Source organism: Halichoerus grypus, chromosome 3, assembly GCF_964656455.1.
Source record: "Halichoerus grypus chromosome 3, mHalGry1.hap1.1, whole genome shotgun sequence".
Taxonomy (NCBI): Eukaryota; Metazoa; Chordata; class Mammalia; order Carnivora; family Phocidae; genus Halichoerus; species Halichoerus grypus.
In genome coordinates, this window is record NC_135714.1 from 82,995,742 (window position 1) to 83,015,997 (window position 20,256).

Below are 20,256 nucleotides of genomic sequence, written 5' to 3' on the forward strand. Positions count from 1 at the left end.
TTTGGAGAACCTATTTCAATCCATATCTAATTTTTTCCTGGAACCAGTTCTGTCTCGGAGCAGGAGAGGGAAATAAATTTTATACGGGATTTTAAATCACTTTATAGGCTACAAAGTGTGGGCAAAATGAAATATTAAAAACATTCAACTGTATGTCTACATCTGCATCTTTATATCTTTAAATAACCAGATCTATATATCTATTTCTCCCCTTTCCCAGCAAGTGTCTCCTTCTGGTATCCCTATTTCTTCCAGGAAGTGGGGGCATGGTGGAAGATCTAGCATGGGTCAAGAGTTGGAGTAACAGGTAACGTTGCTCTCAGGTATTCCGAGTGAAAAGGTGAGCAGGGAACAGGACCAGAAAGCGTTAGGAGAAACCTGAGCAGCCTAGAAAGCAGGCGAGCGCAAGCCCCAGGGCAGTTTCACTTCCTCAGGCTCCCAGCGAGGCCGGGCGGTGGCCCTGTGGCCTGAGCCCCGGGGCTGCGTTTCCGCACCCGCTGGCCACAACCGCCGGAGGTGCTCTGAAGAGGGGCGGTGGCCGAGAGGCGAGCTCGCGGAGCAGCTCCGGCAGCGGAGTCCGAGGCTCGGCGGGCATCTGTCCGCAGGCCGCCTGGCTTCGGCCGCTGCGATGCTGCCGGCGGCGTCGGTGCGCACGGGCGGGAGCCGGGAGCGGGCCTCCGGCGGCCCAGCGCCCCCAGGTGGGTGTTCGCGCGTGCGGGCAGCCGGAGGGGGAGGCCGGCCGGGCTCCGGGGCTCGGCGGAGACCGAGCGCCCTTCCCCTCGGCGATAACTGCGCTGCGGCCGCTGACGCCAGCGCGCCTCGGGGACCGGGGCACCAGGGCTGCCCCTTCTTCCCGCCGCGGTCTGCCGCTCCGTGGCGGGCGTCTTTGAGGGGCAGTCTGGCCGGGACGAGGTGGGAGCGTTCTGTGCTCGGACCCGCGTGGACCGCCGACTTCGGAGTGCTTGGAACTTTCCAGAGCCCCTGGGATAGGGGCCTCCAGTTTCTTCAGTCACCTTGGGACGGGTTTTAAAGTTAAGCGCGTGTTTTAAGGTCATGCGTAATTCTAAAAATTCTGTCCACGTGTTATTGGCAAACCGCTTGTCCGGTTTATCTGCCCGGCAGATAATCCAACCCGGTAAATTGCTAGGATGGACTGTGATCCGCTGATCTGACAGGTTACTCTGTGTAGAGCCTCCTCACTCCGCAGATTTTGCTAACTTGTTAAAAGCAGAAACCGTCAATGTTGTTGAATACGTAAATGGATTTATAGATCAAATGGACGTTAAGGCAGTTGCACTCGTTCTTTTTGAGTGCTGCAAATGCGTTTGTGAACTTTATAATGATTATAAAGTGTTCAGTTTTGAAATTTTGAAAAAGCCTTCGCTTGGGTATTAAGATTGCTGGAGTTGTTCACGGTGAGAAATGCAACAAGAAAATCTGAGTGAAAATACTAATTTGCTGAATAGAATTTCTCATAGCTTACCAGCATTTTTTGAGGTAACGTTGCTTCTCTTGGCTAGTGTTTATTTTTAATATATAGATTTTAAAAGACTGCCTTTCTTAAAATGGAAAGTATGTTAGTGACGATTTAAAAGACAAGAAAGGAATTAGAGCCCTTGATATCTTAATATGTTAACATTTGTGATTTCAGCCTAACAATTTATTTCAACAGAATGGGCTACAGTTTGTTCAAACTTCTTGATTGAACAGTTTAGCCAGAAAGTGACTTTTATTCCACTTGATAGTCAAGAATACTTTGAGGTACTTGCTATTGTGAATAATGCCAGAGTGAGGTGATCCAACTCATTAGATAGGTGATCCAACTCATTAGTTAGCTCATTCTGATTATTCCTCTTCCTTCTGTGTGTTTTTCCCCCATTTACTTTTGTCCTTCCCAATATGGTATTTATCACTTGTTTCATTTACCTCCTTTGGCCAAGGTAATGAATTTTTTTTCTTTTTTTCAAGATTTTATTTATTTGAGAGAGAGAGCACAGAGGGAGAGTGAGAGGGAGAAGCAGATGCTGAGCAGGGAGCCTGATGGAGGGCTCCATCCCAGGATCCTGGGATGGTGACCTGAGTCAAAGGCAGATGCTTAACCAACCACCCAGGCACCCCTGAAATATTTTTCTTATAAGGAACTATCTTTTGATACTAACCCATGCCTAGTCCTGGGTATGAGTAGTCTTCTATGAGAACTAGTTCTGATTAATTCTTTTAACATATGGAGAACTTTTTTGTGTGACCTCTCTGTCTGCTTTGGACAAGCGTTTCCACAGCATGATAGATTTTAGCTTAACATGACACATTGTGGTAAAGTTAATCCAACTTCATTTTAGAGAAGTGAAAGCTGAGACCCAAGTAGTGATTTTCCCATGGTCTTATAACTAATCATTATTTGAAGATCATCTATTCATCACTTCACCAACAATCTTTTATTCCCCTACAAAAGTTCTGTAGTAATATGAGTATAAAACGGTAAACAGTTTCATGCCTATGAAGATTTTATATATCTAGCAGTAGGTGTATGGTATATTATAATGATATCTGTGTATGGTGCCACCAGAAAGATCAATGAGTATCCAACTTGTCTTTTAATGGAAGCAGGAAAGATATGATAGCCTGTACTAAAACAATGTAAAAATGTTGCACAATAGATGAAAATTCCATTTAGAATGTATTTTTCTGGTTTATATTTAACTAGATACTGTCCTCCGATGTCCAAATGAGAAATTTTTCCTTTGCTTTATCCCAAAACTAGTGATTTTAAAAACAAATTTAATTTTAACTGCTACCTTCAATAAGGATTGTTTTATTAAAGCGCAGATTATTGCCCACCCCATAGTTTTTGTATTTTTTATAAACATTATTTGATGCCTTCGATGAAGAGAGTTAAATAAATTATTAGTTTAAAAAGAGAAGGCACCTACCCTGTCTCACCACATGCTAGATGCTTATATATAACTCGTGAGGGACATCGTAGTTCTCTCTTTGTCTTGAAGTTCTTGAAGATTTGAAGCTTCTTATTCTGAGAGCACTCTTCCAACATAGCAAATAACCTTGATTTCTCATTCCAAGGAAATACCCTGGTTCTATTCTGATGACTGGTAAAACTTGCCTCCTTTAGACCAGCTGGAGATGTTCCGATAAGGTTACTTAAGCTGAGATTTTAAAGAGAGGTAGCTCTCTTAGGGCACTTTCATTTTAACGTGGAATAATTCTACAATATCTAATTGCTTAGAGTTTTAGACTTAAACAGCAGTGTATGTGGTGCATGCTTGGAATATCAGAGGGAATTTTTTCACAACACCAGTCTGAAAGATTGTAGGTGATCATGCCCTACTTATGATGGCCTCTGGACTCAGACTGCCTCACATCAGTCTAGCTTTATTACTTACTTGCTGTTTGATCTTGGATAAATAACTAAATCTGTCATTATCTCAGTTTATCCATTTAAAAAGCAAAAGTGGAGAGAAAAATAACACTTATTTGAGAGAGTGGTTTTGAGGATTAAAAGAGAAAATGCATGTGAAGTGATTTTCAGGGTGCCATAGCAAATAGTAATTGCTTAATACACGTTAGCCATTATTTTAATTCTTAGGTCGTTGGTCAATGGTGCCATACTTACATATAAAAGATAGTTTTTATTGAGAAAACAAACTCTGTTGAATTGAGGGAAAACTTGAATGAAGCCATCAAGCTCCCACATGAAACAAATGAGGGAATATGGCTTCCTGTAGAAAGATACTGCTATATCCTTGGAGAAATATTATGGTTAATAGTTCTGAGAGGAGAAAAAAAAGAACCCACAATGAGAACTAAGGATAAATTGATTAAAAGGGCATTAGACTAGGGCATTTACAGGAAAGAATAAAATTGGAATTTAATAGGACAAAAATGAGAACATGTTTTATTTTCCCATATCACAGAGTACCAGTTGTGACCCAGTTAAAAAATACGTATGTAAATATATGTGGAAAAGTAAGGATCAAGCTGAAAATTATGGGATACTTCATTGAATTATAAGAAGATGGAGAAGCTACTTTACCAAAATATTTACTGCTTGTTTAAAAAAAAATCCAATATAAAGAATATTATTCCTGCCAAATATAAGTTGCAGGTTTTAAGAATTTAAATAACTGTCACCTGATTGCCTGAGTTACATTGCTATTTTATTACTTTATATATTATAGAATATCTTACAGTAATTTCAGATACAGCTACGAAATAAGAATAGGAAGGGCAAACATTGCAGAAGTTATTATTTAAAAATAAGTTATTATATGGCCTTGTAATTCTTTTCTGTTCTAAATATAAAGAATAGTATCTAAGTTTCACTGCAGACATTGAAATAGTCCAGGTGGTAAAAATATCAGATATTATATGGAATTATACCCCTCTTGTATTTATTTTTCACTCAGAGGAAAAGAATGATATTTTTAGACATTTACCACTGAACAGAAATTTCTTTGTTGTTTTCAAGTGCTCCATATTGAAATAATCCAAAAAGACCACTTCCCTTTGTAATCATGAGAAGTAATTTTTTAATCCCTTGTGGTCTTTTATAAGATTTCTTGTGTATCCAGTTAATTAAAATAAGTTATGTTTTATCACACTATGTGTCGTATTTTCCTTTCTTTTAAGCTCTTATACTGCTTTTCTGTATTTGTAATTCCCATGCTTTCATTTTTAATGTGTTCCACTTTATAAAGAGATTCTAAAAAGTATAAGAACAGTTTCTGACTTGGAATTTCATTTACTGTGTGCCTCATTTTTTGGTTATGATCCATGCTGAAGACTAAGTCTCACCCTTTGGTAAGGATCAATATTCCATTCATTTTTTATTCTAACTTAGCCATAAGAAGGATCATGCCTAACTTTCAGAAAAATAACATAGTGCCAAGACCACTTAAAATCCTGGCCTTCTTTTAAGACTGCATTTATTGTGTTAACTACTTTGAATTCATATGATATGGATATCACATTACCTTGATAAGTGAGAGCATCAGAAGATTAGCACCTACTTTGAATAAGAAGTTATATTGTTCAGTACAATTATATGAAAGTATGTAGTAATTCATTGTGTTATTTCTTTTCCTACAAGAGCTTTTCTAAACTATTAAAGCTGTAACTTCTAAGTCATCATATCTTTTTAGGGAGGGTATAGAGAGTGGGGAAGAAACATACCATATCAAAGTGGTATGATTCTATAAAATTGTGTCACTAGAATGACAAACTGTACAGTATTTCTTGAGACTGTGTGAAGAATCCCTAAGATTTACACATTTTCCTCATTGGTTGATCACATTTTGTTTCGATTTAATAGGCTGATATAAAATCTCAGGAGACAACTGCATTTTAGTATGATTAGTGAACTACTGGGTCACTAATAAGAAAGTCAGTGAGATAAAATTGAAGCAAAATTCCACCTTCATTTCAGTTAATGAGATAATTTCCTTAATTCTCTCATCACTTGTCAATAAAACTTTAGAACTTTCACTACTCCAGGCACCTCTCTATAGACCAGAGACCCATTCTTTATTATGTCCTGTCCATCTGTACCCAAACCATGTATCATTCAGATTCTTGGAAACAGTCACTTGGGTCAAGAACGGGCACTAGATTCAGAGACAGCTTGCTGCTTTTGCCTACTGGCCAACGATGAGTGTTGTCTGGCTCTTGCAGATTTGTTGGACTCAACAAAGCCTTTCCTTTCAAAAAAAGAGAATGAGACTGTTGTCAGTGGAAGGGTAATGTTTGATGACACACAATAGAGGATGACAGCCAGTTGACCCTTGTCCACAATGGATGATTGGAAAGATGAGTTGAGGGACTTGAGGAGGACTGAAAGGGAGTAGTCTTAGTTTCTGACTTTTCATTTCCAGCCCATGTGAGACCCAGCTGCACTTGTTTTTCTGATCTGGTCGCCATAAAATGCCTGTAGTATCCTTACAATTACCTTCTTTTTAGGTGACCTAGTTTGAACGAGTTTCTCTTTTTTTGGAGGAAAAGAAGATTTTGGACTATTCTGCCTTTATTTCTCAAATACTGCCTCTTCTGTTTCTGTAAATCTCCTTCTCTTTCAGAAAGTTGTTATTGTTAAAATGATGTCTGCTATGCATCTTCCATCCAAAGTTAAACAATCTGTGAATTATATCTTTCATGCACTGAGAATAGGGTGACTTATAATATAAGTCTAGTAGTCCTCTTGATAAGAATATTTGGAATTATCTTGCTTTATTACTGAAATTTGAAGAAAATCCATGCAGTTATTTTTGTCTCTAAACTTGAAGTCCCTAGAGTTGGTGAGGAAATAATTCATTCAAAGATTAATATTCTAAGAGTTAAGCACTGTTAAGTTTAGAATTTTGAATTACGTAGTTGTAAAACTGTATTAATTATAAAATTATAACAGTAGTGTTTTTAAATGTTTTTAGTAGTGTGTTTTCACTTAAAAATTGATAGCATACTGTTTTTGGCAAATTTTAAAAATGTATTTAAATTGGGGCATACAGAGTGAGAGAATGCCTATGACATTTATCTTAGTAAAAGAGGAAGCGGAGGTATAAAAGTAGCATAGTTTACTAGCTATTATCTCAGTCCGCCTGGGGGATTAAGTTTTTCAAAATAAGGACAGCAGTTGAGAAATCAGTATTTATTAAATGAACCATACTTTTCCCAGTAAATTGAAATACAGTTGACCCTTAACATGGATTTGAACTGTGTGGATCCACTTATGTATGGGTGTTTTGTTGTTTTTTTTTGATACACTATAGTACTGTAAATGTATTTTCTCTTCCGTATGATTTTCTTGACATTTTCTTTTCTTTAGCTTATTTTATTGTAAGAATATAGTATATAATACATATAGCATACAAACTGTGTTAATCAACTGTTTATGTTATTGATAAGGCCTCCGGTCAATAGTAGGCTATTGGTAGTTAAGTTTTTGGGGAGTCACAAGTTAGACGCAGTATTTTTGACTGCATGGGAGGCTGGTGCCTCTCACCCCCACATTGGTCAGGTGTCGGCTGTACCACCTTTGCCATACGACGAAGTCTTATATATCTTAGAATCTGAATTCTGATTTCTCTATTCTGTTCCGCTAATGTGTTTATGTCCAAGCCAATATCTGCTAAGGAAAGTTCTCCCAAGAGATCTTCTTTTCCATAATTTTCTTGTTTATTATTAGATATTCTTCCATTCTTCCACTTCCATTTAGAGATTATTTTATCTACTTCTTCCATGAAACAAATGGAATGTTGTATAACACCTGATTTAGAGGCATTTAATGAAAGCAATCTAGCCATTTTAAACAGAAAGAAGTTTGATATAGGAAATTAGGTTTTTACGTAATTGATGTAAAGGGTTTGGGAGCAATCTCTAGTCTGGGCCATCAGGAATCATTTTCCTAACAAGGCTATGGGAACCAGTTTTCATGACTGGTCAGGGGGATCTGCTATTTTATCACCCCAGGAAGCTGGGGAATCTGAAGGCACTGAACCAGCTGTTGGCACCTGGAACAGACTGGTGCCAGGATCCCAAGAATTTCTGGCTCATGAGCCATCTCCTATTTGCTGGATCTGCACCAACAAAAATAGATGCCTTTCATTTCATTGGAATGGTATTATATTTATATACTTATTTGGGGAGAGTCAACTTTAAATGCTCTTAAATCTTCTATTGGATTAATTTGAGTAGAAAATTCTGTGTATGAAAGGTCCTAGGTTTCAAAAGAAATATATAGTAACTTGGTTTATTTAAATCAAATGATAAAGTTGGAAACTTTCCACTCATTCATGTTATAACCACATGAAAGTTGAACTTTCCTGTTGTGGTTCTGTGAACAAATATAACGAGATATTGCTTTCTGTATTTAAAATGTCCTCCCATGTAAATGAATTTTCTTACAAAATTTATTCTTTGAATCATTAATTGTGACCTTTACATTGAAATTATAGGGAGGAAAATATCTAATGTTTTATTACTTAGTATTAAACTGTATAAGATGTTACAATGAAAAAAAAGCATGCAGTGCCTTTTTAAAAGAAATTTAAGGTAGATCTTTGGATATGCATATAGAATTGCAGTTTAAAATATATCAAGATTTTTATTTGTATTACAGAGCAGTCAAACTAATCTAATCTCTCACCTGTTTTCCTATACATTTTTCCAATTTAACATTGATAAATATTATTTTAAAGACAACTAAATGTGTCCACATTTGTGGATTATCTATACCAATATCTATATCTATCTATATCAACTCAAATACGGGAACTGTCACTTATTCTGTGACTGAGCAAATTACTCATCTAAAATCCAATTTCTTTATATCTGAAATAGGTAACACACCTATTTTTGATATAATTAAATGTAATTCTGTTTGTAAAGTGCCTGGAGCATTCATAGCAGGTGCTTAGCAAATGGCAAATGTTATTACTTTCAGCATGAGATAGTATTCAAATTTCACTTTTATTAGAAGGAATGTGTTTATATGGCTCCTTCTCAGCACTTCTGTTGTTGCATACTTATGAATCTCAAGATGGAGAGCTTTATATAAATGTTTTTTCAGTTCTCCTGTTTAATTTTTCTGATTGCTGTATTAAACACAGTAATATCTCAAATGTGTTTCTCTGGGTGTTCCCTATAGATTGAACTTGTTGAAACCTATGATCTGCTATGGAAACAAATTATATGATTTTATATGTGAAATTGTGTGTTATCTTCAGGGAAAATAGTTAATGGGTAAAGAACACTTTTCTCCCATTTTGAGAATTCTGTTTTTATATGATATTTAAAAATAAAAACATTATTTTTTTCATTTCTTTATTCTTGAAGATTTATATATTATCCATATATTATCTTGCATCCCCTCTGCCACTCCCCCCAAAGAAAAAAACAACACACACACAGAAACTGGATCATAGTGGAGTTGATTCAGAGTCTCTTAACTTTTGTGATGAAGGCATTTCTAATATCCTCATATAGGTAAAAATAATAGTTGATATAATTGTATAGGTAAAGCTTTAGTGATATTTTCAGAATTGCTTGAATTATGTCTAAGCAATTTATTCCCAAATGAGTTTAAATCTATACAATGTCTCACCTAGATCTTTGAGGGTCAGAAGAATAATAGAAAAGTCCTCCTAAGCAAATTTCTAGTTCTGAGTAATCTATGACTAATTAGAAAGCACTAGTAATTATGGCAAGAAAGGAAGAGCTTTTCTATTTCTTTTGTGAGGACCAGTCTGCTGAGAAGTTAGCAATTAATACACATTTCATTTCTGCTTCTCCTTAGGAAAATATAGAAGATTCATTTAAAAAGTATGTTCATATTTTATTTTATTATTTTCAAATATTTTATTACTTTATGACTCCTTAGAATAATTTTCTCATCTGGTGCGTATAAAAATCTAGGCTCCTCATTCTTTAGGTAATTCCGTTACAAGATCTCTTTGTACCTCATGATGAAAAGGGGAAAGAGCATTTGGTAAGACTTGCAGCATAGTGGGTGCTCTGTGACTGATAGTTATCATGTCTGTTGCTAGGTGAGTAAATGGGTGGACACATGGGACATTATGAAGAGTGACTCATAACTTCTTTTATCTGATGGCCAATACTTGAAAAACCAGAGCTCATACTCCCAGGGCTTGCTTTCTTTAGTACTGTGCTGCTCAAACTGTATTGTGTAGCACGTATGTTCCTTGGAAAAAGTGTTCTGTAAAATAAGTTTTGAATGTGCATACTGGGACATTCCAGTGGCCTGAGAAATTCTGCAATTAACAATGTATCTTTGGGGCACCTGGGTGGCTCAGTCGTTGGGCATCTGCCTTAGGCTCAGGTCATGATCCCAGAGTCCTGGGATGGAGCCCCGCATCCGGCTCCTTGCTCCTCGGGGAGCCTGCTTCTCCCTCTCCCACTCCCCCTGCTTGTGTTCCCTCTCTCTCTGTGTCTCTCTCTGTCAAATAAATAAAATCTTTAAAAAAAAAACACAAAACAATGTATCTTCAATTTTCTCTAATCCATTGTTTCACAAATGTATTTAACCATGGAGTGCATTGTCATCTTAACACTGGTAGAGAAAAAGGATTTTTTTGCACCAAGTTTTCATCCCTGTTAAATGGCAAATAGTTCTTGAGAGAGTAGTTCTTTCAAACCAGAGATTGGTAATACTGCTTTTAGCTATGTTTTCCTCAGTGCTCTGGCCACCTTTTGAGTGAGAGGGAGATAGGGCTATATCTATATTAGGAATAGAAACAGAAGAGGGTATAGAGTAGGGAGAATGATATTGGCAGGCTGTGTAGGGCACACATGATTTGCCTATTTCTTTAATTCCCTTATGATTAATTCTAACTATTCAAATGAAGGCTTTGATTGTGGGATGTGCCAGAGAAAATGGGAGGGAAATCAGAGGGGATTATCTGTTGAGGAAAGTAAAGTTCTATGAATGAAATAAAACTGGGAATGTGTGGGGCACCTGGGTGACTCAGTCAGTTAAGTGTCTGCCTTCAGGTTGTGATCCTGGGGTCCTAGGATCGAGCCCCGCTTCGGGCTCCCTGCTCATTGAGGATTCTGCTTCTCCCTCTGCCCTTGCCCCGCTTATGCTCTCTCTCTCTCTCAAATAAATAAATAAAATCTTAAAAAAAAAAAAAAAAACTGGGAACGTGCATACGGTATTCTAAATATAAGAATATTTTGGAGTGTGTGTGCTTTTGCAGTTTGTATTTCAATAACATGTATATGTCCCAGCTGAACAACTGATTTTACAGATATTTTCATATGTCAGACTATGTAAAGCTGCCACTATGTCAATAATCATGTAAGCTATGTAAGTGGCCTCACATTGTTCAAATACTGGGATTTTATTCATCAAAACACTCCGAAATTAAGATCAATTTGACTATCTGGCCATAACCAGATTGTTTCCATGTTAGAAATGTTTGTCAATGAAACACACCTTTGAAGCAAACATAGGTTATTAGGAGTCACCCAAATAAATTACTCCTGAAATATTTTCCTAATGGAAAAAACAGTAACTGATATAAATGCAGATGGTTTAAGCTGACAATTTTATGTCTTGGAGATTGACAACATTGCATGTAAAAACAACACTTAGGACAATGACTTTTTATTACTCACATAGATTGGATGCTCTTTAAAGGAAGGAGTAGCCTTTGGCATCCATTTAGCAGAGGTAAGCACATTAATAGATGCTTGCTGATTTGCTGGTAGCACAAGAGTGAAAGTAAAGTAGCCAAATTAAGATATGAAAAAGGATAAATGAAGTTGTAGCCATTTCTGAATGCCCTACTTCTGAGGTGTAAATCTAACCATAGATAACAACCCTGGTTTTGCCTTTCTTTTTCAAATTGGTTTGCAGAAGGGCTTTCTTTAATTATGAAAAAAATATTAAAAATTCACAAAACCTTTTACATAAAGATACTTTTAGAGCATTTTCCAATATCAAATTAACTTTTAATCTGATAACAACTGGTTTATTTTTACTGAAATGTCTATAACTTAGAATATTTAGCTTATTAAAATATCTTCTGGGGCAAATAGAAAAAATATGATTACTGTCTAAAAGCAAATGAAATTTAATATCCTCCTTGTTTATCTAGAAGATGAAATCATTTTGTTTTATTATTCTTTTTTCTAGAATAATATATGCACATAATTGAAAATATGTACAGTGACTAAAAATACAGGAAAAGACATGGTATATGTACTTGTAGTTTTTATTTTTCTATGTTTACTTTTAACAATTTTACTTGTTTAGCTTTGTAGTGTTAATATATTTAATATTTGTATATGCACTTTAAAGTTAACAGTTGTATGGCAGTTTGGTGACCTGTCATTCATAAATATTTCAATTTTGCTCTCTCTTCATATTAATCTATTGCAGTGTTCAAAAATAAAAGATGAGAAAAGAAAATCCACAATGATTTATTGGATAAAGAGTAGATCATCCTCCATACAAAACTATTAATAACCTAAAGAAAGCCTGAATAGTTTTTAATAATACAGAAAATACTTATTCACTGCTCTGGATTTGAAGTCAAAACAGCACAGGATTGGGCACCTGGGTGGCTCAGTCGGTTAAGCACCTGCCTTCGGCTCAAGTCATGATCCTATGGTCCTGGGATTGAGGCCTGCATTGGGCTCCCTGCTCACCGGGGAGTCTGCTTCTCCCTTTCCTTCTGCCTCTGTCCCTTGCACATGCTATCTGTCTCAAATATATAAAAATCTAAAGAAAAAAAAAGCACAGGCTCAAGTAATGACTCTGTCACTAATGAACCATGTGACTCTCTGATGCCCAGGAGACAGTATGTATATTGATGAGCACATTAATTATTCATGAGAATGATTGGCTAATAATAATAATAACTCAATTAATCTCTCTTATTTTAAGAGAAAAACACTACAGAAATTAAAATTGCTTTCTCTAGGCATTTGGGATTGAGGATACCCATCAACAAAGAGTGGACTGATGCCTCTTTTGTCTTATGCAGGAGTAATTATCCTTTATTCATTCACTCTTTGAACATTTATTCTTGATCTGTGCTAGGTTCAAGAAATACATAAAAAGGTGGCTCCAGCCCTCAGGGACTGTATTTAAGTGAAATAAGGATGGGAAAAGCTGAATGGCACTATTTCTTTTTATCTACACTCTAATTGAACATCAGATGACTCAAAAACCTTCACTGCTGAGATCTGAATAATTTAGTTATGAGAACTAGTTAGCAGGGTGAGCTATAGCTAAGAGTGTTTACTGTGACTACTGGGGGTGACTCTTGATGCATAACTTCTGTTCCAGAAAGTCACTACTCATTTCAGAATGCAGTCATGAGTACAGTCCCCTGGGACAGAGTTTTGCAAATTTCAGTCATTCTCAAAAACCCTTCCTCAAATTTTTGGCCACTGTACCCTCTTGTTTAAGAAAAAATTTTCTTTAACTTTTTTTTAGCTTAAACATACTTTAAAGGAACATTTATATCACTACCATAAATGAAAAATCATTATCACTTGCCCTAAAGAGAAGGTGACCATACAAATAAACAGATTGAAAATAAAATGTTGAAAAAATTATAGGTAAGGACACGTTCTGGGCACATAGGTCAACCTCTGTTTGATAGTGTTAGAGTTCATGAAGTCACAAGAGCTTCAATCTAAAACACTGTCCTTGACTGAATCAGGATTGACGTATTCTAAAGTGAATGACTTTCTCTATGATACCCTGTCACTATGTCTCCAAGAGTTGGCATCCCACCCACTAGCAAATGCTATCCTCCAAAGGCCAATTTCACCTTACAGAAGATTGAAATGAAGTTTTAGTTAGCACTTATAGGTGTCAGCAATGATGATAAATTCTCTGCATAGTTTATCTCATTTAATTCTCATAACAACAGTCTCACAGCAACAACAATTTCATAGGTGGTATTATCTGTATGTTGCAAGTGGGGAATCCAAGCTCAGAGAAGTTAATTATTTGCTTAAAGATGGCTGAATTTGGATTCCAAGACAGCCTGACTCCAAAGCCTGACCTCCTAGGCACTCTGTAACTCTCTGAAATGAACTCATATTATTCTCACACAAACACATGTGTACACTCTTGTCAGAAAAGCATTCCTCCCATATGGACATTTCCATTTTTGTAGTCAACGAAGTAGCCATGTATATAGAAAGTCATTTTAATAGAAAATGAGTAACATAAAATATGATATTTTATATCATATTTTACATATTAATATATATATTTATGTAATATATATTTATATAAATATTTATATATTTATTATATATATATATTATATATTAATAGGCCAACATTGAAACATTCTTTACAAGGGATAGAAGAGGCAACCACAGTTTCTAACTAATAATTGTAAACTTTTAGAAAGTTTTGCTGCTTTCAAGGTCCTTGGAGGTGAATGAAGTAACAGGAAGTGAAATATCTACAACATAAAGCTAGAAAAACAATGTCTTTAATGAAGGCCATTAGGGTATTTAAAATCATCAAGACTAATACAGATGTGATTAAAATATATTGCAAAATGGCTGCAATGAAGAGTACTCTAAAAATGCAAGACTAATAATTTGTATCTGCCTAATGCTTTGTGTCCTCAAAGGAATTTTCAAATTCTTACTAATTGACTCTTCAGAAAATTCTTCTAATGTATCATTTACTTTGATTCAATGAGAAATCTAAACAATGATCATTTAAACTATTTAATCAGGGTTATCCTGCAAACAGTCTGTGAGGAGAAGCAGAAAGTATACTTGCACATACAACCGTTTTACTTCAGAAGGCTTTAAGAAAGGAAGAAAAGGAACGAGAGCTGAAAGTAGTGTTCAGATGTTTGGTAGACAAAATAATGGCTCCCCTAAGGTGTGTACATCTTAATCCCTGGAGCTGTGAATACGGTAGGTTACATGGCAAACAGAATTAAGGTTGCAGATAGAACTAAGATTGCTAATCAGTTTACCTTGAGATGGGGAGGTGATCATGGATTATCCAGGTGGGCCCAGTGTAATCACAAAGGTCCTTACAACTGAAAGAGAGAGGCAATAGAGGGGAACCAGAGACATGGCAGCATGAGAAGGACTCAGCCCAATTTTGCTGGCTCAAAGCTGCAGAATGGAGCCAGGAGCTGTGGATGGCTTCTAGAAACTGGAAAATGCAAGTAAATGGATTCTTTCCTAAGGCCTCCAGAGGAACATAGCCCTGCCAACTTCTTGATTTTAGCTTAGTGAGACCCGTTTCAGACTTCTAACCTTCAAAACTGTCAGATAATAAATTTGTGTTGCTTTACACCACAAGTTTATGGTGATTTTATATAGCAGCAATAGGAAATGAATGCAGATTTTTAAACACACGTGGACACCACAAGGACAAAGAGTAGCGTGAATACCACAGATCGGGCCATATCCATCAGACTTCACATGCCATCAGTCTAGTTAAAACACTGGATATAACCATGAGGAGATAAGCTTTTATAGAATATGTAAACAGTATATCAATATTACCCTTAGGTGGTTATCCTTGGCAAGATATATCCTTACTCATTATTGGAACATCTCTCTGGAATTCACTGTTGTTTTTATAGTTAAATATAAAAGGAATTCCCATTATTGTTTGTTCACTTTTGGTGTTTTTACCAGTTTAATAATCCTTATCATTAATCCTACTGGATGCTGTCGCTATTATAATTCTTACTAGTACCGATCTGTAAGCTTCGGCAAGATATTTACTTTCTCAGTGCCTCAGACACCACCAGTGCAAAATGGGATAGGAAGAGCACTTGTTCACAGGGTTGTTACGAGGTTAAAAGAAGTTAATTCTTGTAAAACACCAGAACAGTAATCGGCACGTATTAGGCACTAGCTATATTTAGGTAGCCTTTTTTATAATTATCATCATCATTGTCATAATCACTGCTATGCTTATCAGTAACTGCTGAATGCCAGGACCTACTTTGACATACAGGCTTCAGATTTTCTCTCTAGGAATTAGGGATCAGTATTTCCATTTTTTCAGGTTAAGAAACGGAAACAACTTAACCAGGCTGAGGAGTGAGGACTGTTCTATCTGGCTAAACTTCTAGGCTTAGCGCTAGATGCCATCTGCTTCCATTACATAAAGCCTTTTCTGTCCCAACCCTTCGAAGGACAAAGATACTCTGAGAGACAACTGATTTAGATGTGCACTCCTTATAAAAGGTCACTAATATTGTTTTATGGTCCTACTGTATTTAATATCTGAACATGAACCATCTTTAACCCTGATAGAGAATTATTTTGAGACTGTTTTCTCCTAATGATAAAAATTTGGTTGGAGCCAGGCTGGTTAGCCATGAATAGAACCATATGTAATAATTTTTAAGGGTATTTTCTTATAAAAGTAATATGTGTGCATTGTAAAACATTTGAAAAATAGAGAATAATATCAGAATAAAATTATAACAGTCTTCCCCTCAGAAATAAGTGTTGCTAATATTTATCTTGAATTATATAAGTTTGTGTGTGCCTTCATAAAAGAGTTCACATTGTATACATGGGTTTTTTTTTTTAAGACTTTATTTATTCATTTGACAGAGAGAGACACAGCGAGAGAGGGAACACAAGCAGGGGGAGGGGGAGAGGGAGAAGCAGGCTTCCTGCGGAGCAGGGAGCCCAGTGTGGGGCTCGATCCCAGGACCCTGGGATCATGACCTAAGCAAAAGGCAGACGCTTAACGACTCAGCCACCAGGCGCCCCTGTATATATGGTTTTAAAATGTTCAATGTGATTTGCACATTGATTCGTGATACATTTTCATTCTTTTATGTCAAAAGAGACATTTTGTAAAATTTAAATCTTTCACATTTGTAAATAGTTCAATTCTGCATTTTGTGATACTGAAGGATTTATTGATACTTTCTTTCCAAGATAATACTTTTACACTAACCCTAGGATAAATAAAGTCAAAAGATTCTTCAACTACAGGTCTTAATGCAATATTATAATCAACTAATTGTGTTGAGGTAATTTCTAAAAATCCCTTTCCTTTTTATAGTATGTAAGTTCCTTTAAGGGCAGGAATTGTGCTTCACAATCTTTATATCTCTTAAAGTCTGAATAATTGTTTTGAATAATAATCATTAAATGATTATTAAGTAAATATATGAAAAGGTATAAATGATTATGAAATTGATATTGAGGTATTGTTGTCAACATTATGATACTTATGGATGATTATGGAAAATATCCTGCTAAGTGTCAAAATGCTTGATCTGAAAATCCAAGCAACGAGTGAGACTATAAAATGTTAGAACAGTTTAAATAGGTGATGGGGATTAAGGAGTGCACTTGTCGTAATGAGCACCAGGTGATGTATGGAATTATTGAATCACTATACTCTATACCTGAAACTAATATCACACTGTATGTTAACCAAATGGAATTAAAATAAAACATTTTAAAAAAGAAATTAAAACAAAAATAATGTTAGAGGGGCGCCTGGGTGGCTCAGTTGTTAAGCATTTGCCTTCAGCTCAGGTCACGATCCCAGAGTCCTGGGATTGAGCCTCACATCGGGCTCCCTGCTCCGCGGGAAGCCTGCTTCTCCCTCTCCCAATCCCCCTGCTTGTGTTCCCTCTCTCACTGTGTCTCTCTCTGTCAAATAAATAAATAAATAATTAAAAAAAAATAATGTTAAAGCAGTGAGGGTTAAGATCAAGAAGGGAAGGGACAATTATGTGTTAAATATGACTGTCTGGAAGTATTAATAATTTAATCTTGTGCAAAATATTAGCCATGGGTAAAGTAATTGAACGTGAATTTTTTTTTTTTTTTTTTTTTTAGCTTGGGTTTTTGTAACCAAGTTAGTGCCTGGGCTGTTAATTTTCCTAACATGGCACCTGGAGAATGGTAATTAATAATAGTAAAACAGCAATTTTTATAAAAGTTAGTATGAAGTGGAATACTTTTAAAATTGCTTTTACTGGGGCGCCTGGGTGGCTCAGTCGTTAAGTGTCTGCCTTCGGCTCAGGTCATGATCCCAGGGTCCTGGGATCGAGCCCCGCATCGGGCTTCCTGCTCCACGGGAAGCCTGCTTCTCCCTCTCCCACTCGCCCTGCTTGTGTTCCCTCTCTCGCTCGCTCTCTCTCTGTCAGATAAATAAATAAAATCTTTACATAAATAAATAAATAAATAAAATTGCTTTTACTTAAGTACATACGGTATAAATCCTCCCCCCATCACCATCTATAGTACTTCATATAGTTTTGGATAAGCATCATAAACACAATATTCACTTTAGAATTATAATCTAAATTTTAGATATATAATTTCAAATATTGTGTTTTTTGTCTGGAAACAGACAATTTGGCTGTATATGACAAACAAAATCACATTGGTGAAATAAGGTAGATTTTGAGCAAGTTAATGATTTTAGTAAATTAAATTATACATATGCATTCATTCCTTAATAAACAACATAAACCATTTGGATTTTTTTTCTCATTAAAAAAGACTAAAATCTTTATATTTTTATATATCAGCAGAACTTCAGAGATAATGATGGTAACTGTAATCATCAAATATGGTAAAAAAAAAAAAAAGACTACAGTAATTCTCAAACTTGAGTGGACTAAAGAATTACCAGGATTGCTTTGGGTGCTTCATTATATGATGGATGATAACCCTAATCCTAATTCTTTCCAAGTCCCAATCCTAATTCTAGGGTCCCAATCCCAATTCTTTCCAAGTTCCCAAAGTGGTTCTGGTGCAAGTAATACCTTGACCACATTATGAGGAGAGAATGGAGTCACAACGGGGCAGTGTAGCTCTTATCAAATGTGTAACAGGGTTGAGGACTTTTCTGGAGGCGCCCAGGGTTTTGATCCTTTGCTATTGTGTGAGCTCTACCCAGAAGTCATGTTTACTAAGAGCATAAGCCCCAGGAGGCTTTGGGTTGCTTCTGGGCATGGTAGGAGACACACTTTGCTAGGTCTGCTGTTTCCTTTTAGTCAAGAATGGCTGCAGAGGATGTAGACAACAGGAAGGGGTGGGGGTTTACATGCTTGCTGGTGTTGCTTTCAACAAATGAGTAGACAATTATCCTATTCTTCCTTTCAGTATGTACATATTTCTAGTGTATAGCCATTTCTAAGATATTTTAGAATCCCCATAGTAGATTGTGAGATAAACTTCCTGCAGAGGGTTTTGCTAAAGGTGTGTTCTTACTCAGTTATATTCTCATTTTATGACATCATATATAATTCTGCACATAACAAAACTGTTGAAACACATTAGTGTCTAAAGGATAATCAAATATTTGCTTATGTAATTACATTGCAAGATTACGTTAGAATTTGAGAACATGGAGTGTATTTGTCATGTCCTTGATTTATATACTTCAGTAATAGGAACTGAAGAACATTCATTTGCACAATTAAATCTCCCTTTAAGTCCATGAAAGGAATTCAGGAAGAAAAACAAGCTATTTGGTCATTATTCTTAAGCCATGGCTAGCTGTACTTTTTTCCCCCCACCACTGCCATCATCTTGCGCTCTGGAAAGAAGAGGTAGAAATGGGGAGTGAGGGAGAGCAAATAAACAAGGGAATACCAACACAATTTTCTCTTGCTCAGAACTAGGACAGCAAAATTAGATCTGCCAATGTATCTAAAGGTAATTCTCTTTTTATAATCTGATAACTGATCATATGCTCTTATCCACTGGAAACCTCAAGGAAGGGACTGCAGTTTAACTCATTTTTTCAAGAATATTGCCTGCAGTATGACTTGATACCCAAGCCAGAGTTGGTAATCCATGTGAATTTAAGCCCAGCTCTGTGACTTACTCTTGATGCAATCTTGAGAGAGCTTGGGCAAGTCTCTCAAACATTCTAACTTGTGTTTTAAGTTTAAAATTTTGTTTTTAATTGAGTTAAAAAACTTTTCTTAAAACTGTAACACTATGAGTACCATAAAATTAATGTGAATGTACTTTGTATATTATTAGTACTGAATGGAATTTCAGTTCCTTTGAAGTATGTCACATTTACATTTAAGTGTTAAGCCACTTTCCAGTAAAAGAAAACTCAGAGATTTTTATTGGGAATGGTGATGGGATAGAACAATAAATATCCCTCTTCAATCCTTAAGTTGTTAAACAATTGAGAAATAAAACAAAAGAATAAGGCAGAAAGGAAATCAAATATTGCCTTAATTATTGATGAAGTTGGCATGGCTGCTGTGGTGTATATCCGTGAGTTTGTAACATGAACTTTCAGAATTAGACAGAGTTACCCAGCCAAACACAGAAGACCTTGGACCATAGACCAAGAGCTATCAAGAACATATGCCCTTGTATGCTTCAGAAGCTTAACAAAACAACTATAGGTAAGAATTGGGATACTAGTTACAAGCTTATCCTGAATCCTGGCCCCTCTTAATGTCTCCTGGTCATTTAAAGAAGATGCAACTTTTAGATTAGAGATTTACTGAATTATTAGTGACTAATTTAGATTTGTATCATATTCTGTCTTCATATATTTTAGGATTAGGTAATATGGGTATATAATAAAGTTTAAAATAGTTGCCATTCTGGACATAGTTTTTCAATTGTTATTAATTTCTCAGCGAATTTATCTTTTATAGTCATGGATATTGAGGTACAATCTAAAGTGAAATAAATTTTTAGTGTACTTTTCTATGCATTTGACAAATCCATATAGTTATGTAAATTTAATCTAGTGACATAATTCCT

The 20,256-nt window shown here is 36.0% G+C and overlaps 1 protein-coding gene across 3 annotated transcripts in view; it reads left to right on the forward strand.

Moving 5' to 3' along the window:
- The first annotated feature begins 317 nt into the window (after nucleotides 1-317).
- BANK1 (B cell scaffold protein with ankyrin repeats 1) overlaps nucleotides 318-20,256 on the forward strand; it is a 307,010-nt gene continuing 287,071 nt past the window's right edge. For 2 of the 3 annotated variants that reach the window (XM_036095806.2, XM_036095807.2), the window contains exon 1: nucleotides 318-698. In XM_036095806.2, coding sequence (XP_035951699.2) covers nucleotides 629-698 — 70 coding nt within the window. In that variant the 5' untranslated portion in view covers nucleotides 318-628. The remainder of the gene's footprint in view (nucleotides 699-20,256) is intronic. The other variant, XM_036095808.2, reaches the window with a different exon arrangement.